This window comes from Osmerus eperlanus, chromosome 25 (genome assembly GCF_963692335.1).
Source record: "Osmerus eperlanus chromosome 25, fOsmEpe2.1, whole genome shotgun sequence".
NCBI classification, from domain to species: Eukaryota; Metazoa; Chordata; class Actinopteri; order Osmeriformes; family Osmeridae; genus Osmerus; species Osmerus eperlanus.
Genome location: NC_085042.1, coordinates 1988481 through 2014376, shown reverse-complemented (window position 1 = coordinate 2014376; position 25896 = coordinate 1988481). Strand labels below are relative to the sequence as shown.

Genomic DNA, 25896 nt, shown 5'->3' with positions numbered 1-25896 from the left:
GCGGTATTTAAGGGCTGCTATGGGCGCTCGTAACAAGACCCACTTCCAGAAGTGACATCACTGGTTGTGTTACGCTCCCGGAGGAACCGCCTCTTTCCGTTGTTAGCACAATACCGAGCAGAACTGCGCCCGGTCAGAAATTATGAGATGAGATTGCCAAAAACTAACTTCAACCCAGTGCACCGAGAAGCACGATAAACGTCTATGTGTAAACATTATGTTGCCGTTGGCATCTTGTTGTCATACAAAACATTAACGAATTTGTTATGTATAATATATTAATGTATTGTATAATGTCCATTTCAGATTGTTCTTTCAAATCTATTCTTTTAATAGATTTGTGAGCTCACACAGTAAAGCAAAGTCATATAAAGCATTATGTAAATTGTTATTTTTGTTTAAGACCTGAACACTTAATCCTGTAAATTATTCAAGAGCGTCTTCTGAAGATGAGAACAGAATAGTTTAGTAGCTATTTCAGGAATCCTCATAGACCTACTAGTACATTCCTCCAAACATTATGTCAATGAAAGTTTTTCTTATTTTCCCCTCTGTATCTACAGGAAATCAGACAGTTAGTAGTTTATATTGGTGAGAAACGTTTGACTCTCAAACCCTTCTGGGAAACGTGTATCTGGCCAGCCATCCCCCCAAGACTAGCTTCTCTAACTTTTCTTTGTCCTCATGAACAAACAGATTGTAATTTGTTCAAGCAATAGGGTGTTAGGCATTTTATTACAGTTTCCAAGACGAATATAGATGCAATATGCCAACAAGCCCTCTGTGCTTACCGTTCTGTTGTGTGTGTGTGTGTGTGTGTGTGTGTGTATATGTGAGTGTGTGAGGTGGGGACTGCCCCAGAAGAGGGTGGTGTAGGTGGTGGACTTGTGGTTGACCTATGCTGATGTCTGTTGATAAGGCTTGATGGGTGTTCCTAAGAGCGGTATTAATATCCACTTTCTTCTTTACACAAACTTCCTGTGCTCATATCTTGAATGTTTACTGGTATCCAATTGGACCTACAGTTCCCTAGTATTTATAACCCTTCAATTGGAGAGGAAGTCTCCAACGCTGGCAAGTGTGGCTTACGTGAGTGCTGAAAATCTGCTATCAATTTTGGGGGCTACAATTATATAACATTTTCTCAAGAGCAATTCCTGAGGGGGACACCAAAATTACTGCTGTAACACATAGCCTACATTGTATTATGTTAAATGTATATTATTAATATTATTTAAATGGCCTTATGTTTACAGTGATTTATTGGGGGGGACAAATCCAATTTTTCCCAGGATGGGGGGGTCCCCCCCCCCCCCCCGGGATTTTCGCCTATGGGTTATGTGTTTTCCCTTCCTAATATGGATGAGCCGAGAGAGCTGCATTATTTCTCTCTGGATTGGGACTGGTATGTCGACAGTCTCTTGGGCTTACATGGAACAAACTTTGACCTTGGCATGGAATGCTTGGTATTTGGCATTGACCAACGATGATGATCTGAACAATACCCTGACCCTCACCCTCACTTCTCCTTTGTAATGTTTTCTTTTGTCTGTGTGTCTGAGCACTGTCGCCACAGGATTGCTAGTTGTCTCTGGCTGGCATGACAGTTACGGCTGGAGACATAATATTCACGCTGTTCCAGAAAGGGAAGCTAAAACAAAAAAGCATATTTATGACCCAAAAGTACTCGAGGGTTGAGACAGAGAGAGAGAGAGCACACAATGAGATCTCTCTACAGGGAAACGGATATGGGGTCCCTGGTGTCCGACCTTGGCTCCAATCCATGCCTTCAGTATCCATCATAACAAAGGACCGCTAAATTTAACTGGGGGCAAAGGTCATCTCTTCACAGTCAAGTCTCCCTTAAAGCCAAGACTCCTTATCGAGACACAAACCATCACAGCTCTGCAGAAGTGTTTGGCCACAGACTTAGTGTGAACTGAAAATACAGTCTCCAAATATATACATCCCTGTTTGAATGTGCTCCCAGTTGGTCTAGACTATTCCTGGACAGAGACACGGTATACAGCACCATGTGATCGCATGCTGCCTCGATCGCTACAGTCTGTTCTTACCCAGTCCAAGCATCGAGAAAGTTAATCGCCTAGTTAGAAAGTGTGCTGTAACAGTTGTTTGCGTCATTTGCGATGAGGTAAAGGGGTTCCTGTTGTGTTGTGCCCCCTCCCGTCCATGCATGGTTGACTCCATCATTGTCTCTGCATGGTCCCGGGTCGTACCATGTTCCCGTCGACCCCTCTGTGTCTCAGGCACCCTCTGTAGCTGTTGCAGCTCGGAATATGATGTCAAGCACTTTCTATGGCCGGGTCCTGTATTCAATATTAAAGTGCTCTCAGAATGCTCTCTTGTTGTCTTTTTCTTTTGCAGTTTAATGATCTAGGAGAGGTGGAGTTGTTATCTAACGTGCCTTTTTCTTGTTTAGTGCAGATTGATCATAAAACCAATAGTCAGGATTCAGTCTCTAATGGAGTGCTGACAGGGACATCTCGTTCATGTGTTGCATAACACTTGAAACTGTGTCAAGGCTGCTCCTGTTGTCAGATAGGAGACATAAACAATCATTACAGCTAAAGGTCATCCTGTTACGTGTGTGTCCCGCATTTTCACACTTGGCTTCCTTCATCTGCTGATTGCTGTCAACACACCTGCAGGAGTACTGTAAGAGAGTTGGATATTGCTGATGCAATTGACTGCTCTGATCTTGTTTACCGGGAGAAGTATGTCTAGGTATGCATCTATCTATGTCTATTTATGCATCTATGCATCTATGTATCTATGTATTTGTCTATCTCTCTATCAGTCTATCTGTCTGTCTATATGCCTGTCTATCTATCTATCTATCACTCTTTCTTTCTTTCACTCTATCTATTGACCGACCGACACGACCGTCTGTGCCACCGGGATATTGTCAACTTACCCTGACAGACGTTATCTTAGGAATGTTTGTTGACCATTCGCACAACCACCAGAATCCCAAATATCCCTATTCAAAGTATTGCATGAAAGCATCGAAAACAAGGTGAGCAATCAACTTCCCATGGTTTGTCGGAGCGGTAATGAGTATTCATTTTTGACATTTTAACCATGCAAAACAGGAAATGAGTACATCACAACACACCAGGGAATGGAGGGTTCTGCATGTGGCACACGGCTGTTTATAGAGCTCCTCTAATGTGGGGTATGTGAGTCCTTACAGGAATCTAAACACTGGCAGCAATCTTGTGTAATGTTGTGCAACATTATGCAAGTATGGTAATGTCACTGAGGGCACAGTGGAATGGGTGTCCAATGACCGAGGCAGGGACAGAGGCAGGGTAGTCTGGGGTAGTCCAGGACCTATCACAGTAATATAGCACCTATCATAGCCAGGTCACAAAGCAAAGTGACTTTTTTCTTTAAAAAAAAAGACCATAAAAACAGTAAAAAAGAAAAGAAACAAACAATAAAAAACATAAGCAACAACAGACCTTAAAAAACAACGAACTAACTGTAAAGCACCAGACAGCACAGGGTGAGACAATGAATGGGATGAATTCACAGCAGCTACAGGGCCAGGTATGAAAGCACAACAGCTCCTGTATGGAAGGAGTCAGCAGCAAATCAGAGGGTGAAGCTGGCAAACATTAGCCAAGTTTCAACAACAACATTGTTGCTGTGCCTGATTGCCGGCAACAACACAGGTGCTCTCATTAGCATGCCCGCGTGAGTGCGATGGAATAACTGCAAGCACGCATGATTGACTTTTATAAGCTGTTTTAGCCAGGGGGGGCCATTGTGTAGTTATATAGTTATGGTAAATAGCTGTGATGAATTACTATGCAGTCATCAAGTTATTTCCCCAAAATTCAACGTTTAATCTTATCTTGATTATGAATCTGGGAATGGGTAAAGAAAAAAGAGAAAATTCATCGAATTTTTCGGAAATTGGGGAACGTTTCGTAAACCACAGGGTGGCAGGGGTTGTGGGAGGTGAGAGAGAGAGGACAGGTCAGTGAGTTTTGGAAAGCAGTGCTAGCATGCTCTGTCTCTATCTCATTGCCCCCAGGGACGATTCTGAGCACACACGCTCTCTCTCTCTCTCTCTCTCTCTCTCTCTCTCTCTCTCTCTCTCTCTCTCTCTCTCTCCCTCTTTCTCTGTCTCTGTCTCTCTCTCCCTTTCTCTCTCTCTCTTTTTCTCTTTCTCTTGCTCTCTGTGTGTCTCTCTCTCTCTCCCCCCCCACAGAAGCACCCAGGCAGTGTTGAACAGAACCCGGTTCAAACCGCTCTGCTCACGGATGACTGGTCTAAGCAGGCTGAGGGCCAGGCCACATCTATCTCTGTGTCGCTCTCCAATCCGAGCCCCGAACTGGCCTCACACATGTCATTCTGAACACTATCAGGTCGGTCATATTAGGGTCACTGGTGCCTCTGTGGGCGTCAGGGGGACATTCCAGAGGCTCGTCGGCCTCTTTCTACACTGGCGAGGCGGTGTTCTCTCGTTCTCCCACTCGCTTTCTCTCACGTTCCGTCTCCCTGTCTCACGCTCTCTCTCTCCCTCTACTCTCTCCCTCCCTCTGTCTCCCTCTTTCTCTCTCGTCTCTCGCTTCACCCTCGTGTTACAACTTTCCTCACCTTTCCCCTTCATTCTCTGCTTCACCAGCCTAGATGATACATTTCTCACTGTTTATTGGTTCACCTTCAAATACAACTTTAACAAATACAGTTCCAAGAGACTAAAGTTGAATAATAAAGTTGAATGTGTAGTGTATGACATATTAGTATGAAAGCATACAACAGTAACCTGAGCAGTGTGTTTCTGTCGGTAACGCTTTGACTAAATAGAAAGGTAATTACACAAAGAAACAAACCTCTCTGCCATGCGGGTCGGCAGGGGAGGAAAACATGCCGTGCTAAACGGTTCATGGAGTACCAAGGACATGTCAACACTGATGTTTCTGTTCTACAGTGGTGTGGTTTAGTAGTAAACACTGGCCTAGCCTCTGGTCACCTGAGTACTCTGCTCGACTCTGTCACATAATCTGCGGGTCATGTTCTTCACTATCTCCATGGTGATTGTAGGGAACAGGAGCAAAGAAAGTCCCTCTCCTTCTTGCTTACGCACACACACACACACACACACACACACACACACACACACACACACACACACACACACACACACACACACACACACACACACACACACACACACTGTGTCAGCAGTAACACAAACACAGAGACACATACCCACATACATACAGGTCACACACAGACACATACATACAGGTCACACACAGACACATAAACACACACACACACACACACACGTACAGTTAGATTAAGAACAAATAGCAATAGAGTGCATAGTATGATTCAAATCAATCAAATCCTTCTGTTGTCAATCCTTTTATTCTCACTCCACAATGTGCAGGAGTGCAACAGTGGGTGTGTCACCACAGGGTTATGGTCTTGGGTGCAGTTCCCCCAAGTTGACTGCATTGCCATAGTTACAAGGGTTACACAGCATTAGTCAGTGGGATTGGTGAGTAGTGGCTTCCTATTTCCACTGGCTAATAGCTTCCATAGAACCACTGTAGGAGTAGCTTCTAGCTTGATCTGTGAACCAGGAAGAAGTGACCCAGCAATACACAAACAGACACAAGACACTCCCTTTTCCAAGCTCTGTCGCATACTGTCGTTTAGAAGTGGGTAAAGCTGACATTGTGCCGACGGTTAGATTGAAGACGGCACTTCAATAGCAGTGCTGGGTTGGATACAGAGGCCTCTGTGCTCAGACAGGCTATAGGTTATACTCGAGGTTACTAACAGTGATCTAAACTGTGGTTAAGTACATTCATGATCTTGGCCACTCTTTGGACCTGACATTGAGCCAGGAGCTCCTTGTCTCCTTGTGCGAAGCCGCTTGGATGTGAGCCAGGTGAAGGTAAGCACCGGGGCAGACCTGGGCTGGAGAGGGAGAGAGGGAGAGAGGGACAGGGAGGGAGGGAAGGTCCCATTGTTTATCTTGACAGGAGGACAAGGCCAGAGCAGCGGGGAGGTGGCTGTGTGACTGTCATCTTAGTCATCGAAACATTTTTTGTTTGTGCTCCGACCCCAGTCTTCAGGCCCAATTCCAGAGGCAGCAGTAGAGGCAGGCACAGTGTCAGAGGCAGCAGTAGAGACAGGAGGTCTGGTTTGTGGCCTCCATCGCAGGATCAGACAACTGTGTTTTTGGAAAACAACTACTAAGATTCCACCTGTTACGTAATACTGCTTGGTAAGCATCAGTTCATTGCTTACCGGCAACCCTGAGTCGGTCTAAATCTCAGGGGTGTTCTCACCTTAAAAGCCAATATTGTGGAACCACAAGCAAGTAAAATAACCGATATTTGACGTTTCAATTCAAGTGATCCACCTTTTGAAGAATGAAAACAAATCCCCAGGAAAACAATACTTCCTTGAATTGTTTCAGTAAGGTATGATATCACATGCAATTTTCTACAAGAACTTATGAGATGGGGAAAGTATTTTTCATAAAGAAATGTGCAGTGAAACAATGTCAGTCAAGCCACCAGCCCCTTTAGTTACCTGAAACCTTTCCCCTTCTTCCTACTCCGAAAGTCTCACCCCTGACCTAATTTACCCAATTTGTGTTCAGTTTACACATAATAGTAAACAGAAAGATGTTCAGAACACAGTTGTGGGTAATCCAGCTCTCATGGAGCTTTATCGGCGCTTAGCACGGCTGGGGGAGGAACTGAAAGCAGAGCCGCACTTCGCCTGGGGTGGTTCCCAACTGGTTCAAACCGGTCGCCAGGGGGAAGGATAACTGAGTTCACGCCAGAGCCTTGGATCTCCATCAGCCCAGGAAGACAATGGAGGACATGTCCGAGAGCTTATATATATGACCCTGGAGGATGCCCGATATTCAGCCCGCCGTAACAATAACGTGTTTCACTTCCGCTCAGTCTGATTAAAAAGGGAGGAGATGTACATCACCTGAACTGTGCCTGGAAGGGTAGGTAGGGAGGGGGGCGGTCGGTCGGTCGGGGGAACTGGGTCTTAAAGTCACCCTCAACTCTACAACGAAACAAGGATCGAATCTCACTTTTCAGGCAAAGGGTTCTAGTTTGTAGTTTCGTTCTATAGCTGAGTGGAGAAAGGGATGGCCATGGGAGAGATGGAAAGACCAAACAACAGACCATATTTGGGCCCAGACCCACACTGCTGGACACAAATCCTGTGTGCTTGGCACGTTGACCTTTGACCTGGAACACTGTTCTCCAGAGCCAAGGTCAAGTGGGAACAACGTTGAGACGATGTTGAGATGTTCTTAAGAGTCCAAACACAGATACTGTGCACACACACTGTCTTTACAGATCTTTCTTCAGTCTCCACAGTCAGTTACCAAGACACATATTCCTATTATAGAACAGGGAATATTAACAGAGACTCAGAGATTGAAAATAGTCCAAGTTTCTGATATACTGTACAGGCTCTCAAATATTTACAGAGCTATTAACCCAGACACTTAAAAACTCTGCACAACATTTTGATCCACTAGAACACCAACAATTTACTGCAGCATAAAAGCACTTCATATGAGTGGATAAACGTGGACAATTCCCAGAAACGCAACAATGTCTTCTGAACCGTGATGACAACTTGGTGAAGCAAATTGTACTGTCGCTTTTAGTCTGCCAGAGGCTCATTTGTTGTTCTATCTGTCAACTTATAAGCGCAGCTAGTTCAGGCAGGGCAATCGGGCAGCGCGCGTCAGTCATCGGGGACGTAAGGCGTCTTACTCCACCTTCCTTTCCTCTGCCCACTACCACACCCATGTTAGCAGGGTCACACACTCACCCCGGTTGTTGTATGATCAGTGCTGCTGCCGCCCTCCACCGTCCCCTTCTCCCCCAAGCTGTCTGTCTGTTCTATCCACCAGGGGCATTATATCTCTATTGCTCCCTGCCTCATATGTCATGTATGGATGTGTTGCATCGAGGAGGCAGGGAGTACTTCCCTTAGATCATCCACTCCGCCAAAGTTAATCTACATGTCCATGTCATGCAACAATAAATGCTCAAATCTAATACGTGATTGTCTTGACTAAACGACTTTCATGAACTTTGGAAATCCATTTGCTTACATCTCTCTGTCTATCTCTCTTGTCTTTCTTCATCACCCTGACTGAGCATGACCCATGAATCCCAACCAAAGCATTCGAGGTTTTCCTCATGTGTGTGTTTGTGTGTGTGTGGTCCTGTGTATCCGTAATCAATAAAACACAATGTCCCACAGAGTGTCAGGCACGCATGCCAGTACTACAGTAGTGTTAGCCCCAGGCTGGCAGACAAGCAGTCAGGCAGAGAGATAGACAGAGAGATAGACAGAGAGATAGACAGAGAGATAGACAGAGAGATAGACAGGCAGGCAGACAGGCAGGCAGACAGGCTGGCAGACAGATAAATATGTAAACCAACAAGCAGACCGACAGGCAGACAGGCAGACAAGCAGACAGGCCGACACAGACAGGCAGACAGGCAGACAGGCAGGCAGGCAGGCAGGCAGGCAGGCAGGCAGGCAGGCAGGCAGGCAGGCAGGCAGGCAGGCTCCTGTGACAGACATGGGACAGTTAGGGTCAAACGATTCAGCACTTTGGCTGAAATGGCTGATTGTGGACAGGGTGCCATCTTCTGGTGGTAAGTAGAAGGTGCATGCAGGAGATCACAAAATGGCTCTAACCTTACATGCTTGTTACCGTATGCATTCGACAATAAAAGCTCTCAATCCTGGTATCGAATGAAATGTTACAAAATCACCTTTTTTGTTTACATTCTATTTTACTATCCTCAAAAAGTTGCAAGCTACAGTATTGACAATTGACAATTTGAACACTTCTTGAACTACACTAGCTTGAACCACAGCACCTTATAAATGATCTACCAGCACAGCTCATAACCGTACATTACAAGAAGGGATTTTTCAATCAACATGCTGAGTGCTCAGTGTAAGCTTCTTCTGTTTGCTGATATTTTATGTGAGTTTTGAGCCATGTGGTCCAGTAAACTCCTGCAGACCATTCCCAGGTTCTGGTAACAAGGTGTTGAATCCAGGGATGTGGTTTGACTCATTTGTGCTCCCATGGTGCTGTCAGGTAACCCCTTTGTGTGACATTTGTCTTGGAGACTGAAATTGAGGCTTGTTTCGTTTTTCCAGCCCACCAAGATGTTGAATTTCAACTGCTTTGGAATGAAATGAAACCAAAACTGGATAGTTTCCTCTTTTACATAAACACACACACACACATTACACACACTGTATTTAAATGATAAAACAAACACACACCTACCATTCACACTAAAACCTTCACACGGCAGATACTTTTAAGTGTTTCAAGCCTGGAAGGGGAGCTGTTTTCCATGACCATGTCAATTGTAAGGTTTGTGAGAAGTGCTAAAAAGAATGTGGCTGTTTATTTATTTTGTCGTTGAAATGGAGTGGAGGATGGGCCAGTGCTGAGTGAAAGTTCAGGGGAGGGAGAGGATGAAAGGACTTAGAGACAACAAAAAAATGGACACACCCATCCCTGGGTAGAGAGTGTGAGAAGTGTGTGTGAGAGAAAGAAAGAAAGAAAAAAAGAGAGAGCGAGAGTAATGAAGTGGTGTTGAGCAACTGCAGGGTGTGTCTTGTGCAACTTGTATACCAGTAGGTTGAGTTCACCAGGTGGAGACAGAGCCGGAGCAAGCCTCTCTCCACAGCACTCGCACACTTCCTGGAGACGACGGCAGGACGCACGGCCAGCAGACGCACGCACGCACAACTCCCTTGCTTTTCGCTGCTTGAACACACTCCCACAGATCCCAGTGAGCAGGGCAGAGAGGGCTGCACAACGAGACAGGAAATACAACACAGACAGCCATGAAGGACAAAATGAAGAAAGGAGGAAAAGGGAAAACCCAGGGAGCGACGGGTAAGAAGGAACAACTGCCAAGCCTTGCTCCCTCTCCCCCTTTCCCCTTGCTCTCGATTCACTCCCCTCTTTTCCTTCTCTGTTTGGTGTGCAGTATGTTGGACTGTGGGAAGCCAGGCTGGTGCCTGTTGAGTTGCTGCTGATCTTAACGAGCTGGCTCCGTTTGGGTTCCAGCTTGTTGGTCCTCGATAACAAGGGATCTGAACTCCCAGTTTGCTGTAGTGTGTCAGTAGGCAGTAGGCATGTTTGATCCCACCACAAACAACAGAATAATGGGCTGAAGAATGAATCATTTGTGTCTGCACATTTTTAGTCACTGATGTTTCTCTTGTCTTGACTCGCTGGTCACTTCCAGAACTTTATTCCACTCCCTCACTTAAAAACACATACACAGACAATGAGCCTGCTATAAATCTGGCACAGGATCATGGGTAAGACCATTTTCCCATCCATTCCATTCCTGTGTGTGTGGGCACAGTATGTGTTTACATATATGTGTGTGTTTGGGGGGAGGGGATGGGGTGCATGTACAGTATGTGTGTGCATGTGAGTGTGTGTGTGTGTGCATGTGAGCATTTGTGCATGTAAGTGTGTGTGTTTAGGGGGAGGTGTGTTGGTACAGTGTGTGTGCCTGTGAGTGTGTGTGTGTGCGTGCGTGTGTGTGCACGCAGGACAGAGACAGAGTGTGTGCTGGCAGGGCTCCAGGTAAGCTCATCCTGAGGTGGTTTCCTTTCAAAGGACGAGTATCCCCCCAGGCACAAGGATGACTGACAGATTATCTAACAAGGATTCTCAGCCTGGTACCTTTAATTTAGACAAGGGCCACAGGATTTGATAGGAGTATTGGACGAGTTAACTGTTTCCTTGCTTTTTATGACCCCAAAAAAAGAGCGTTTTGAATACAGTGTGTGTCCATGCAGACGAGATGTTTGACAGCAGCATTGAGAAGCGGAAACTTCCAGTCTGAAAACTGGTATGGAATGAAGTAGTACTGTATACATTGTGACTGTCACTGAATTGTGCAGCGCGGTCGCCAACCCAGAGAGGGATTAGAGAATGGAGGGTTGGGTTCAGAGAATGGACGGAGAAGTAAGTAAGTAGTAAGTAATTTTAGTAAGTAAGTTTATTTGTATAGCACCTCTCGCAGATAAAAATCACAAAGTGCTTCACAACAAAATGCAATATAACACTACAAATAAAGAATACGGGAGAAAGGCCAGTGTTAGGAGCATGGCACCAGTAGCGCATCCAATAGGTCACTAGGTCAGGTCTCCCTCTAACCTAACCCCTAAGTACCTCGTAAACATAATGGCTTTGGGGAAAACTGCCATTTCTCTCCTCGAGCCAAACGCTTAACCCTGTGTGCTCTGGGAATGTCACACACTGGGGTGAAACCCAGTTGAAAACCATTACTAAGGAATGCAAACACATTCGTTTAGGACCCCTGCTCTAACTTTGAGGTGCAGGTGGATCGCATACGGTCTTAGCGATTGTAAGCTTGTCACATAGATCTTTGCCAGGACATGTATGCTGATGTGTGAATGGGCAGTGTGTGTGTGTGTGCTTCTTCATGCCTGCTGTGGTGTGAACATGCCAGGGTGGGGTGTGGTTGTCTTTCTGCCTGAGGTCACAGCTCTTACTGCTGTTGGACAAATTCCACAGGATATAAAATGAGCATGCTCTGTCTTGCGTCTGTGTGAGTGAGTGCGTAAGTGTGGTTCACATCAAATCTTTTCACAAACCCTCCCAGTCTCATCGAACAAACATCCAAATATAGTACATTGCATTTTGAGACACGTACGTAATGAGGCTGTACTTGGATGACATGGTGTTTGATGCAGAGCAGTTACAGGCAAGTAGGATCCTGTCAAGGGCGACCCTGGTGGAGATTAGCTGGAGTCATTAGTTGTGTGGCAGGTCACATCCCACGCTCGCTGTCTGGCTCTCTTTTTTCACTCTCTCCACTTTCTCTCCATCTCTTTCTCCGTATCTTTTCTCTCTCTCTCCTGTTCATCCCCGTTAATCAGGTGGCCCCACACTGACCAACGGGAGTGGAGATTTCAAAATGAAGCAGGAAGAGAGCGCATCATTTCCTGTGAAGATCCAGGGGTCTGGGGTGGAGCCGTTTGAGTTGCAGGTAAACACACGATGAGGGCCACCACACACCTGTTAGCATGCACGCTAGTCCAACTAGTCATGTTGGGCCTCTCTCTTCAGGTGCATGGGTTCTGGCTAGTCCAGGATGCTGTAACGTCCCTGCTGGCCAGGGAGGAGGTGTATCCTCGCTCCTGCCTGTCGCTGGCCTTGGCAGGGATGAACCTTGAGCCCCTGGTGGAGCTCCAGAGCCTGAAGGGTTTCAGACCAGGGGCCACCCTCCGTCTTATGGAAGGTGAGGTACTCTCATCCTTCCTTCCCTCTCTCTCCTCCCCTCTCTCGCCTTCCCTCTTCTCATACTGGCCTGTCTCCTTCTCTCTCTCCTCCCCTCTCTCCTTCCCTCTTGTCATACTGGCCTGTCTCCTTCTCTCTCTCCTCCCCTCTCTCCTTCCCTCTTGTCATACTGGCCTGTCTCCTTCTCTCTCTCCTCCCCTCTCTCCTTCCCTCTTGTCATATTGGCCTGTCTCCTTCCCTCTCTCCTTCCCTCTCTCTCTCCTTCCCTCTTGTCATATCGGCCTGTCTCCTTCTCTCTCTCCTCCCCTCTCTCCTTCCCTCTCAACGTTCTTTACTCTCCCCCAATCTCTTTCTCATGCTGGCTTTACAGTTTTTTCCAATTGCCTAAGCACAATGTTGAAAACAAGGCTCACTTTGTCAAAACACAACACACGATTCACACAACTAGACACACGAGTAGCAGAACACCTCCAGTCTTTTGCAAAATGAAACACTTCATTCAAAATTATACAATCATGTATAAAAACCAATTTATGTCACCATATGCCACACACATGTTTCATGAAATTGGACACAAACTATTATTTTCTAATGATATAACCTGCTTGATTTAGTCAGAGATATTGTTACAGTAGAGTACGTACAAGTACATGAATATGTTGACCAAACACAACACACAAGACCAGTACTGCACACTGATGAAAATATTTACTGTATTTCTCCACATTGTGTACGTACCGTAAAGGCTGCATTTTGTGCAGAAAATCAGAACACATTTCAAATTGAATAGTAGAATATAGTATATAGTAGGCTACATACTGTAAACACAGCAAATACATTTGTGGAGACAAATGAAAGTATTCAGCAAATGAAATATAGTACATTGTTTCAATCATGGACTGCCGTGAATGTTTCCAAAAATGCACTGATTTAGTGCATCTAGTAGGCTACATTTTACTGTACTGTACTGTAGACAGTAGAGAATAGTAGTTTTCACCTGTGCTCTTGTTGAAATGTCCAAATTACTGTTGCAACAGTATATCACACATATAGTCATATATTCATAGATGCACAGAAACACACACACACATAGTTTCACAATACTGTAATTATGCACATTTAGTCGCACACATTTTCACAAAAACACACACACCTGCATGCACACAGATACTGACTGGATCTGATCTAACTGGTCTGTAAATGCATCGTATTTGAATATTTGTACTGGCTTTGACATTTTGAAGGTAGAGAGGGGGACAGGACGCAGACCGTTTAGACACTGTCAGGTAAAATGCCACACATGCGAAGGAATGGATCAAACACGGGCATCAAGTGCATAAAAAAGTGCATAATTGTAAATACCGATCAGGTGTAAGCACGATAAAAGGCAACAGGTCAGTGTACCTGTCCTCATAAAAAATGGAAGGCAATGTTGCAGGAAGAGGAAGAGTGAGGATGAGAGGGGGAGCCCGTGGAGGAAGAGTGGTAGGGAGAGGTAGACCTGGAGGCCGTGGAAGAATAGGGCCAAATTTACAGTATCTAATGAAATTCGAACAACATTGGTTGACCATGTTGTGAACCATGGGGCAACATTGAGAGAGGCTAGACAGAGAGTTCAGCCCAACCTCAGCAGATATACTGTTGCAACAGTAATTTGGACATTTTGACAAGAGCACAGGTGACAACTACTTTTCTCTACTGTCTACAGTACAGTACAGTAAAATGTAGCCTACTATATGCACTACACCAGTACTTTTTTTGTACCCACTTACTGCAGTCCATGATTGAAACAATTTGCCGTATTTCATTTGCTGTATACCTTAATTTGTCTCCACAAATGTATTTGCTGTGTTTACAGCATGTAGTCTACGATACAGTATTTGAAATATGTTCAGATTTTCTTCACAAAATGCAGCCTTTACGTAGACAATGTGGAGAAATATAAAAATAAATATTTTCATCAGTGTGCAGTACTGGTCTTGTGTGTTGTGTTTGGTCAACATATTCATGTACTTGTACGTACTCTACTGTAACAATATCTCTGACAAAATCAAGCATGTTATTTCATTAGAAAAGAATAGTTAGTGTAAACGTGTTTTAAATTTTGCACAACAGTGTGTAACTGGTTCAAACAGAGTCCAATTTCATAAACCATGTGTGTGGCATATGGTGACAGAAATTGTATTTTATACATGATTTTATAGTTTTTAACAAAGTGTTTCATTTTGCAAAAGATTGGAGGTGTTCTGCTACTCGTGTGTCTAGTTGTGTGAATCGTTTGTTGTGTTTTGACAAAGTGAGCCCTGTTTTCAAAATTGTGCTTACCTAAGCAATTGGAAAAAAACGTAAGTGACATAATCTTAAATGTCTGTGTCTAACGTAGTTAAGTGTGTTTGGTGTTTTGAAAAACACTGTGTGTAGTATTTACCAAATAGTGTGAGGCTGAGAATGTACTTATAGTTGTGCAGGTCTGGGCTGCTGTTTTGCTCCTTTAGTGTCAGGTTTCACTAAGTGTGTGTTACGTATTTGAACATTTTGTGTCTAAGCCATCGGAAAAAACGGTGTCATTTCCCCTCCCTCCTGTCCCCCTCTCTACCTTCAAAATGTCAAAGCCAGTACAAATATTCAAATACGATGCATTTACAGACCAGTTAGATCAGGTCCAGTCAGCATCTGTGTGCATGCAGGTGCGTGTGTTCTTGTGAAAATCTGTGCGACTAAATGTGCATAATTACAGTATGTGCTGTGAAACTATGTGTGTGTGTGTTTCTGTGCATGTATGAATGTTTGACTGTGTGTGTGTGTGTGTGGCAATGTGTTTGTGAATGCGTGTGTGTGCCTGTGTGTCTATGTGTGTATCTTTTTGTGTGTGTGTACATGTACGTGTGTGTCCATGTGTATGAGTGTGTGTGTGTGAGTGTGTACATGTACGTGTGTGACCGTGTGTGTGAATGTGCGTGTGTGTGTGACCAGGTGTGTGTATGTGAGTGTGTGTGAGGGTGTATGTGTGTGTGTGTGTGAGTCTGGGTACTTGTGTGACCAGGTGTGTGTATGTTTGTGTGTGTGTGTGTGTGACAAACGTGACTAACGTGTGCTCCTCTGGTGCAGAACCCTACTCCCCGTGTTCGGCCAGAGAGCATGTGAGCCGTGTTCTGGAGCTGCTGAGAGCAGCCAGAACCCCGGACGCTCTGGTCGAGGGACGCTCCCCGAGCCTGCTGCACACACTCACACACACTGCAGGTACGCACACACACTCACACACACGCTGCAAGTACAAACACACGCTGACATACACACATTTCTGGTATGCCCACATACCACAAACTCATACACGGTGTTGATATGCACACGCACACACATTTACAGACATGCGTTATCAAACCTTTGTGCAGCAGTAGCCTCTCTAACCTTGGCAAACGTGTTCTCTCTGTCCCGGCCTCAGCCACTGAGAAAGCTGGGAAGCTCCCAGCGAGCAATGCAAAGACAGAGCCAGCCAATCAGGAGGGAGTTCCTCCAGAGTACCTCCTCCCTGGGTCACCACACATGCCCCTTCTAGCCGTGCTACCCCACAGTTCCCAACCAGAGGTGAACACACAGACACACACACACACACATAGAAACGTCTCCCCCTGTACACACTAACACACACAAACTCCTTGTGACTGTCCCTCACTTGTCAGACTCATCGCTGTCTGAAGGACTTGTCACTCAGCTGTTGGAACCCGCCCCCTGGTCACAGGAAACTGCAGGGGGACTTCCTGTACATCACTGTTCTCACGCTGGAAGGTCGCAGGTGCGACATCACATCCTGTTCACGAGGATTCTACCACAACAGGTGAGGAGAGGCTCTGTGCTCTAACACCTTTTCTGTACATTTTCTGCATACTATCTGATTATTGCCTGTTTGTGACCTGTATCTTGTTTGTATTATCTGTGTCGTATCTGTATAATTGTCTGTGTGCTGTCTGTGTATTATCGTATACTGTATTTCTTTGTCGTCTGTATAGTGTCAGTGTGCTCTCTATATTTCGCACATCCCTTCACCTCATTCTCTGTGTGCTGTTCTCAGGTCTACTGAGGAAGGTTTTGACCCTCGCCCCGCTCCGTCCACTCCAGTCTGCCACTGTCTCACCGACCTGCTCGCTCACTTCAGCCCCGGCTTCAAACGGGCCCTCGCAACCCTGAGAAACAGGTAGCGCCCCACACACGCGCGCGCGCGCGCGTACACACACATATTTACACACGAGCGCACGCGGGCACCCACAGCCACAAAAGGAAACGGAAATGTTTCCTGTGGGTGCAATGGGTTGTGGGTAATGTGCGTTTTCCCTACTGTAGACCTCAGGTGCCCCCGGCAGAGGTGCTGCCCACCCCCTACCGTACCATGTGCTGGCTGGGTCCCTCTTCTGCCTCTCACATACACAGAAACCTTTACAGCAGACTGGAGGAGCAGGGATCAGCACAGGTGGGCTTCAGAATATCTCTGTGGAAATTGCCTGCTGGGCCCAAAGACAGTTTACTGTGTTTTCCCATTATAATGTGTGTGTGTGTGTGCCTGTGTGTGTGTAGTCCCCAGACTGGAATGAGGAGTTGCAGCTAGCCAGAGATCTTCCTCAGGGTTCTCTGGAGGAGAGACTGCAGAGAGACAGAGCTTTGCTGCAGGTATGAGAAAAAAACCTCCCATGGGTCCACATCCCTGCTGTGTCCTTGATTTCTCCAACACACGTCCTCTTTCTCTTAAAGTTCTAACTTCAGCAGGCCACCAGAAGCATTACAAAGGAGTAATAACCTGCAAGGCTTTTAGAAGGGAAGGAGGAGGAGGAGAAGGAGGGTGAGAGTGAAAGGGAGAGAGATGCACAGAGATCAGATCAGGCCATAGGAATTGTTGGCTGACAGTAGGCTGGTGTTGATCCAGAGTAGACCTACTTCCTCTATCTCTCTCTTTCTCTCTCTCCTTGTCGCTCTGCCAGACTGCTCTTGGTCCAGCAGCCACAGAAAGACAGTGTGTGTGGGTTGTGTGTGTGTGTGTGTGTGTGTGCCCTACTGGCCTACAACCCCAGTGTTTCCCAGTGTTATTGTCCTAGCCTGGGTCCTGAAGTCTGTCTGCTGGAATTGCTTTGACCTGCAGACCTCAAGCATCACTGCTGTAATAGCCTGCTCTCTCCCCCTCTTCACTCCCTCTCCACTTCCCTCTCTCTCCCCCCCCCCCTCTCTCTCACTCTCTCTTCCCCCTGTCCCTTTCTCTCCCTTTCTCACCCACAACCTTCTCTTTCACTTTCTCTATCTCAACCTCCCTCTCTCTTTCTCTCCCTCTTGCCCTCTCTCTCCCTCTCTTTTTCTCAGGTAAACAGTGCGTTTGTGTGGGCAGCGGCTCAGGCTGCAGAGACTGTGATGGACGGCTTTGTGGAGTCAATCAGTGGAGGCCCAGACGACCCTGGCTTCCTGTGGGGTGGGCTGTTCCTGAGCCGGGGGGGTGCTGGGGGGGCTCCGGACGGGGAGAGGGGACGCAGGTAGGAGAAGATACCACGAAATCGAATCGTCCTCTGGTAAACACAGGTAGTTCTGCTGTTTGAACCTCTTTATCTATGGCAGGGCTGCGCAGAAGCTGGAGCTGAGAGGTGTACAGCTGTACAGCGACCTAGGGGGGGCGCTACAGGGGCTGCACACACTCCCCACCGCCACCGTGGATTACCGAGGGGTCCGCCTGTCTGCCCAGGGTCTGGCTCCTGGTCTGGAGGGGCCTCTGGAACAGGGCCAGGGGCCACAGCCTTCCCCTAGGTAGGTACCCCCTCCTCAACACCCCTCTATCGCAACACTCCTCATCCCTCTGCAAACATGGGCTCTGATGGACCTGACACATAGCGTAGATGTTAGCGTGTGGGTTCTGCTAACCCCATCTCTCGCCCCCGTAATAGTAATGTGAATTCTGATAACCCTAGCTCTGCCCCCCACCCCCACCCTTGAGACTGTAGCTGTTAGTACTGTGAGTTCTGATAACCCTAACTCTACCCCCCCCTCCATCCCAGGGGCCTGCTGTACGGGGTGGCCGCGGGGCCGCAGGAGTCCCCCTACCGCAGGCGGATGCTGGAGCTGTTGGCCCAGGCTGCCAAGGCCCTCTCCCTGCAGAGACACGCCGTGCTGGCTCCCAACGGCCAGCAGGTGCCCCTGTTCACCTCGGTGGACGCCCAGGGTGTCCTGGGGCCAGACGGAAGGTTCTACCTGCTGGACCTGTTCAGGACCCTGCCAGTGGACGCCAACTACTGCCCTAGCGGAGAGACCAGGGGAGAGGAGGAGGGGGAGAGAGGGGGAGACGGGAGGAAAGGGAGTGGAGGAGAGGAGGACGAAAAGGAGGGAGAGGGGTGGCCAGAGAGGTACCACTCAGAGAAAGGTCTGCCCCGGACGTTCCCTCACAGACTGTGCAGACTGAGGCCTGAGCTAATACACGAGTTCGCTCAGCACAAGTGAGTTCCAGAGTCACACCGGCTGCCACCATTGCATTACCATGGCTAGCAACATACTCACTAGTTGACCGCCATCTTGTTTTGATTTGGGAGAAAAGTGACCGTGGGGATCATTCTGGTCATCTTCCTCATTCCTCTCTCTCTTGCTCTCCTTCCTCCCTCCCTCTCCCTCTCTCCATCCTTTACAGGCAGTCACAGTTCACCAAGCGTGTCAGGGAGAGGATGGAGGAGAACGGAGGAGTGGAGGAGTGTGTGAAACCAGGTTAGAGTGTGTGTGTCTTATGTGTTTGGGGTATTTTTGCATATGCCACACTTCAATGCATTGTATAACCTGACTGACTTTTGACCTTTTGTACTGTGTGTGTGTGTGTGTGTGTGTGTATTACAGGTGACGCCAGAGGAACTGACGCAGTCAGAGGTGCTTGTAAAGATGTGGGCTCAGTCAGTGATATCATCTTTGAAATGCGCTTCAACCCCAACATCTTCAACCAAGGTAGAAATCCTCCTCACTCTCTCTCTCTCTCTCTCTCTCTCTCTCTCTCTCTCTCTCTCTCTCTCTCTCTCTCATCTCTCTCTTCTCTCTCCTCTCTCTCTCTCTCTCTCTCTCCTCTCTCTCTCTTTCTTTATTTTCTCGTTCTCTCTCTCCTCTCTCTCTCTCTCTCTCTCTCTCTCTCTCTCTCGTTCTCTTCTCTCTCTCTCTCCTCTCTCTATCTCATCTCTCTCCTCTCATCTCTCTCTCTCTCTCTCTCTCTCTCTCTCTCTCTCTCTCCTCTCTCTCTCTCTCTCTCTCTTCTCTCTCTCGTTCTCCTGTCTTCTCCCACGTCCGGCGCACCACACAGACACACCCGCACAGCTACAGTCTGTCATAATCGAACCAAGCGGTGGTGTGTGAAGGGCTGGACTTCCCAGATGTGACGGTGCAAGCGTCCGCCTGCAGAAGAGACTCCTGAGAGAGGCCGCTGCCCTTCATCACCACCCACCAGATCCCTGCCTTTGTGAGTCCCTCCTCCCGCCTCCACACGCACACAACTGTTGTACAACGTGCTGGCTTTTGTTGATTGGCTGTTTGGTTGGAGAAGTATTCCGTGTGTCGAAAGGGCATCGCCGTAATACGTGTTTGTGTGGACAGATTGAGGACTGCCTGCAGGGCATCGACGTTCCTCTAGACGGTGCTACTCTCAGACAGGCTCTGCACCCAAAAAGGCATCAATCTTCGCTACCTGGGTCAGCTGACCAAGGCCGTCAGCCAATCCGATGACAAGAGCGACTCAGGCACATTATGGTCAGTGCTACAGGAGATACAAGAGCCCGAACCCTCAGCCTTTAGCGTTTTACTCGGAATCTCTCTCATCTTTCTCTCACTTTCTTTCTGTCTCCTCTCCTTCTTTCAGAGGTTGGCCGTTGGGGAAATTGTGATTCGTTCCTCCAAGCGCATGTTCAACAACTCTCCTCCAGGTATTTAGAATATAAAACACATCAGGGCTCCACACATGGTTTCATCAGGGGAAGGAAACATGACTCAACAACTATATTCATGCTTTATCTGCCCCTCGCAATGCAAAGCAAATATTGGGCAAAGCCTCTAAATGACAGCTGTACTCTTTGGTATAACAACGGTGAACGTGTCTGGACCTGTATCTATAGTGATCTAGCTCTTCTTTCATTAGGGGGTGGAGATCGCCAGTCTGTCAGCAGCTGTCAGTCACTTCCTCTGCTGCCTATTGGTTTCCCACTTCAGCTCCGCCCCCGTGGGGGAGGAGACTAAAAAGCGTTCCAGGAAGCGCGGCCGAGGGGGTGGGGCCTCTGACAGCACAACCTGGAGCATGCTCAGTGGAGCTGAGCTCTGGAACCTGATTGTCCAGGATGCTACAGAGACCTATGGCATCACTGACGAACTGGGGTGAGATTGAGCTATTTGGGACCCCTTCTCCCTATTTTTGGTTATGTCTGTTTTTTCACTCAACACATGTCCTTTCTAAGCTATATGAGCCCTCCCACCATTGGGTCCTGGTCAGTCAGTCCCACTTCCCCCCCACTTTGATGCCCCTGTTGGTTGGTAGTAACTTCTTCAACGCGATCTGTGTTGCAGTTCTGGTCCTGACCACCTGGTGGAGCTGTACAGGCTGCAGAAACTGTCTCTGCTCAGAGAGTTCTGCCTGAAGACTGGAGTGCAGGTACACACACACACACACACACATACACACATACACACACACACACACATGCTAATGCACACACAGACACACACTCATGCTAATGCACACACACACTAATGCTAATGCACATATACACACACACAGACTCAGAAGTGCAGTGACTCTATTTTGAGTTACCTTTATAGATGATCTGTAAATGCTCCATACTGTAAACTGTAAATTCAACCCTGAACAGTGGCTGCATATTTAGTAACTTGCCGTAGTAGAGTGGGTCTGCTGTAGGGTGTTGACCTGTTCTGGTCCATCCCAGCTCAGACTGAGAGACTACCTCCTTGACAACCGTACCAAGGCAGCCTTCAGCCCTGACGACGTGCTCAACCTCTTCCCCGTCGTCAAACACATCACCATGACGACAGCCGACGCTTCTGCAGCGTTCCGTGCTGCTCAGAGCAACATGAAGAAAGGTGACATGGACACTACAGGCCCTGCTACACAACAGACCCTGTGCAAATATGCACTATAACCACCTACCTTTGCACACCATCCTACCGTCCGGTCATCTGCCTGTCTTTGTTCATGTGGAATAGTGTTTCCCAATATTTTTTAGTTCAGCATCCTCTTTTCCGGATTTCCAAATCCAAGCACTACCCTAGACCTGTATTTATATTGTACAACTATATATTTATACCCATATTTTCATGATTTACTCTCAATGTTCCACTTTGGGTATGCGTACCCCATAAAAAAAAGTTGTTTCTATTATTCACAAAATTCATATAATATTATAATATTATATTGTCTCTGGAGCTCAAGACAAGTGTGTGTGTGGTGGGTGTGTGGTTTGTGCGTGTGTGTGTGGTGTGTGTCTATGTGTGTATCTCTCCAGGTCTGTTGGAACCAGCGTATGAGCATCTGAAGGAGGCCTCCTACCTGTTTGGTCGAGTGTGCGACGACCTCCACCCAGAGGCCTGCCACTGTCTCAGTCTGATGGCCAGGGTGGCCTACCTCCAGGGACAACCAACCGAGGTGGACACACACACACACCTACCTACATACAGGCAAACACACAAAGACATACACACACACACAGACATACACACATGTATGTACACACAAAAAGATCGACACATCATACACACTCTTACACACACACTCAAGGCCGTGTCTGCTTGTCTTGACACCCCCCCCCCCCCCCCCCCCCCTGCTCCAGGCACGGAGTGTCCAGCTGAGAGCTGTGGTCATCAGTGAAAGAGTGCTCGGCTTCGACCACCCCAACACCATCCAGCAATACGTGAGTTTATTGTTTATTATTTTACTTTATCTACCTGTTCTATAGGGTCCCCAGACAAGTTCAAACTCATCTTTGGTGTAGATAACAGTTTATGACTCGATCCCAAGATAATTGATTTGGTTTTCGAAATGTTCAGTACCAACTTATTTAGTTTTATCCAATCAAAATCTGAATCAGAATGGGTTTTATTTGCCATGAAAGTTTGCACCGACAAGGAATTTGCTTTGGCAGGAAGGTGCAAACATTAAACATATAGAAATCAAAAATGTAAATATGAGGACTAACTATACTAAGGGTACATAACTAGCAATACCAAGTGGAATTACAATAATTAATTAAATTAATTAAAATTAGTTTATTAAAATAAACTATACAATAAAATATAAAATAAAATATAAGTTGCAGTAATTTACAATATAAAAATACAAAAAATACAAATATTACAAAAAATACAAAAGAAACATATTTAACTCAGCTGATAAAACATTGTCCAGTTCACTGACAGTTTATGCAGCATAATACAATGTGGAATCATCAGCATGCTGATGATTCCACATTGTATTATGCTGCATAAACTGTCAGCATAATACAATGTGGAATCATCAGCATGCTGATGATTCCACATTGTATTATGCTGCATAAACTGTCAGTCATCAGCACTTTAGCATTTAGCATTTTGCACGGCCGGGAATCGAACTGGCAACCTTCAGATTACTAGCCCGGTTCCCTAACCGCTCAGCCACCTGACTCCCTATAGGTCTAGAGCTCTGCAAGTCCGAGGTCCCGAGTTCGAATCCCAGTACGGGCAATGTGACCCCTACTGTGTGTGCGCGTGTGTAACGCCGTGCGTCTTGCAGGTGCTGCTGGCGGTGTACGCCTACGCGGGCGGAGAGCAGGCTCTGTCCCAGCGCTGTCTCTTCCGAGCCCGTCTCCTGACGCTGACCGTGCATGGTGAAGACCACCCGTACGCCGCCACGTTGGACGTGAGAAAACACACACCTGCCAACCCTTCACGCTTAACTCTGCCGAAAGCACAGTGAGCATCATGCAGTCCCTGTTTTGTACTCTCTCACTCTGTCTCTGTCTTTCTGTCCCTCTTTTTCCGTCCCTTCTCTCTCTCTCCATCTTTCTCCGTCCTCCTCGCAGGGCTGCCTGGGGCTTGTATTGACAGGAGAGCAATCGGGCCAGTACTTACGGAACGCGCTCAAGCTCAACACTTCCTTCTTCGGACCGAAAGACCTGCGCACTGCTCTCAGGTGTCCTGTTTAACCGTCGACAGTTTCCAACCCCGTAGGATCACTCGGACGGAATCCATTGAGTCGAGTCGTAGTTGTGAAGCTGTAAAGCTCCTCTCGGTTTTAACCTCCTCCTCTCTGCTCCTCTCTCTCCTCCTCTCTGCTCCTCTCTGCTCCTCTCTCTCCTCTCGCAGTCAGCACCTGTTGTCCCAGTCAATGTGTTTAGCAGGGGACTATCGTTCTGCCATAAATCATGAAAGGGAGGCCCTGGCTGCCTTCACCAGCCTGGTCAGTACCTGTGTGTGTGTGTGTGTGCGTGTGTGTGTGTGTGTGTTTTTGCGTGTGTAACCTTGTTTCCTCCTTCAGCATGGCGAGGACCACCCTCAGACACGCTGCAGCTCGGATTTCCTGAGAACCATTACCCAGAATGCAGTGCGTGTAGAGCGCACTCTGAGAAAGGGCGCACCAGAACTCATGGACACGCGCATGCTTGAGGTACACACGCACACGTCCACCTGAGATACAGACGGCGGCGGCGCTACCATTAGGCAAAGTAGGCAGCTGCCTAGGGCCCCAGAATGTCTGGCGCCCCGGTGAAAATTCTACAAATATGATATATAGTACAGTATGTTATTTTTTATATTTGTGTTTCTCTCAAACATGTAATCAAATGATATCCTATATTAAAGAGGGAGAAAGCCAGGTAAAGAAATACATTATTTAGGGGCCTCAACCAGTCTCTGCCTAGGGCCCCCAAATTACTAGAACCGCCTCTGGATACAGACACACCTGGGGTACACACACACATACTTGATGTGTACTTTATATACATTACATTACATTTAGTCATTTAGCAGACGCTCTTATCCAAAGCGACTTACAGGAAGTACAGGGACATTCCCCCGAGGCAAGTAGGGTGAAGTGCCTTGCCTTGGACACAACGTCATTTGACACGGCCGGGAATCGAACTGGCAACCTTCAGATTACTAGCCTGACTCCCATACATACTAAGTACACTACACAGTCTTTATGATGAATGAGTCGGATGTAAACCTGTGTGTGTGTGTGTATATATGTGTGTGTGCAGATTCTAACCCCCTCAGCTGAGACCATTCTGGAGCAGCTGATTCTGGTTACAGAGGTCAGGAGGAACGCAGACAGGTAAACCCTCGACCACCCTCACCTCTGTCCAGTCCGGTCCGGTCAAGAAAGTATCTTTTGAACCAAACATAAACCAAAATGTCAGTGTCAGTTAGAGACATTCCAGCTTGTTTGTGTCTGTGTAAGCAGAGGTGATGTCACTCAGTATGACTGTTTTCCCCCCAGTGGCCTCCAGCAGTTCAGACAGAAGCTGAGAGAGCTGAGGGACGCTGAGGAAGCCAACAGAGCTGCCCAGAACGCTGGAGAGGAGAACGCTTCACGTGAAGAACCGAGACAGAATGGAGGAGGGGAGGAGAACGGAGAGGGCCCTCCACGGGGGAGCAGGGGGGAGAACGGAGAGGGCCCTCCACGGGGGAGCAGGGGGGAGAACGGAGAGGGCCCTCCACGGGGGAGCAGGGGGGAGAACGGAGAGGGCCCTCCACGGGGGAGCAGGGAGGAGAACGGAGAGGGCCCTCCACGGGGGAGCAGGGAGGAGAACGGAGAGGGCCCTCCACGGGGGAGCAGGGGGGAGAACGGAGAGGGCCCTCCACGGGGGAGCAGGGGGGAGAACGGAGAGGGCCCTCCACGGGGGAGCAGGGAGGAGAACGGAGAGGGCCCTCCACGGGGGAGCAGGGGGGAGAACGGAGAGGGCCCTCCACGGGGGAGCAGGGAGGAGAACGGAGAGGGCCCTCCACGGGGGAGCAGGGAGGAGAACCGGGAGAAACAGCCAGGAGGGGAGGGGTCAGTGGAGGTCACAGATGTTAACGGCAGCGTCCAGCAGCCTACTGAGGTCGAGTCAGCAGCTGGGGACATGGCCCCAACTGCAGAGACCGGAGGGGAGGTTGGCGGCAGGGCTGAGGCAGGAGAAGTGGTTGGAGGCAGGGATGAGGCAGGAGAAGAGGTTGGAGGTAAGGCTGAGGCAGGAGGGGAGATTGGAGGCAGGGATGAGGCAGGAGAAGAGGTTGGAGTCAGGGCTTAGGCAGAGGTCCACACAGACCCAGCAAATAAAGAGCTTGAGGGACACAGTCAGACACAAAATGGAGGTGAGACAAGAACAGACAGCAAGGTGAAGACGGCCATTGGAAAGTGTGGATCCGAGAATTTGATTGCAGTGAAGGAAATTCTAGGTAACATTACTGACCCATCTGAACCTGAGGTAGTTGCTAATGGAGTTGCGACAGTCAGTGTCAACCAATTGAAAGTCAGCTTGGTCACAGAAGAGGGATGCACGGCCAATGGAGAAGCAGACTGAGGA

At 47.7% G+C, this 25896-nt stretch overlaps 1 protein-coding gene across 1 annotated transcript; it reads left to right on the top strand.

Annotated features, from left to right (window-relative positions):
* The first annotated feature begins 9714 nt into the window (after positions 1-9714).
* si:ch211-166a6.5 (clustered mitochondria protein homolog) lies at positions 9715-25620 on the top strand. The gene is given in 31 exon segments (XM_062452106.1): positions 9715-9970; positions 11998-12107; positions 12188-12359; positions 15467-15598; positions 15801-15943; positions 16039-16193; positions 16428-16550; positions 16697-16823; positions 16928-17020; positions 17702-17868; positions 17951-18136; positions 18385-18819; positions 19008-19081; positions 19208-19310; positions 19711-19783; positions 19785-19814; positions 19949-20014; positions 20016-20073; positions 20076-20101; positions 20211-20274; positions 20464-20719; positions 20909-20993; positions 21286-21439; positions 21862-22001; positions 22186-22266; positions 23124-23249; positions 23413-23522; positions 23696-23789; positions 23868-23996; positions 24589-24662; positions 24828-25620. Coding segments are annotated over 31 exon segments (4431 nt in total). The 5' UTR covers positions 9715-9918.
* The last annotated feature ends 276 nt before the right edge of the window (positions 25621-25896 follow it).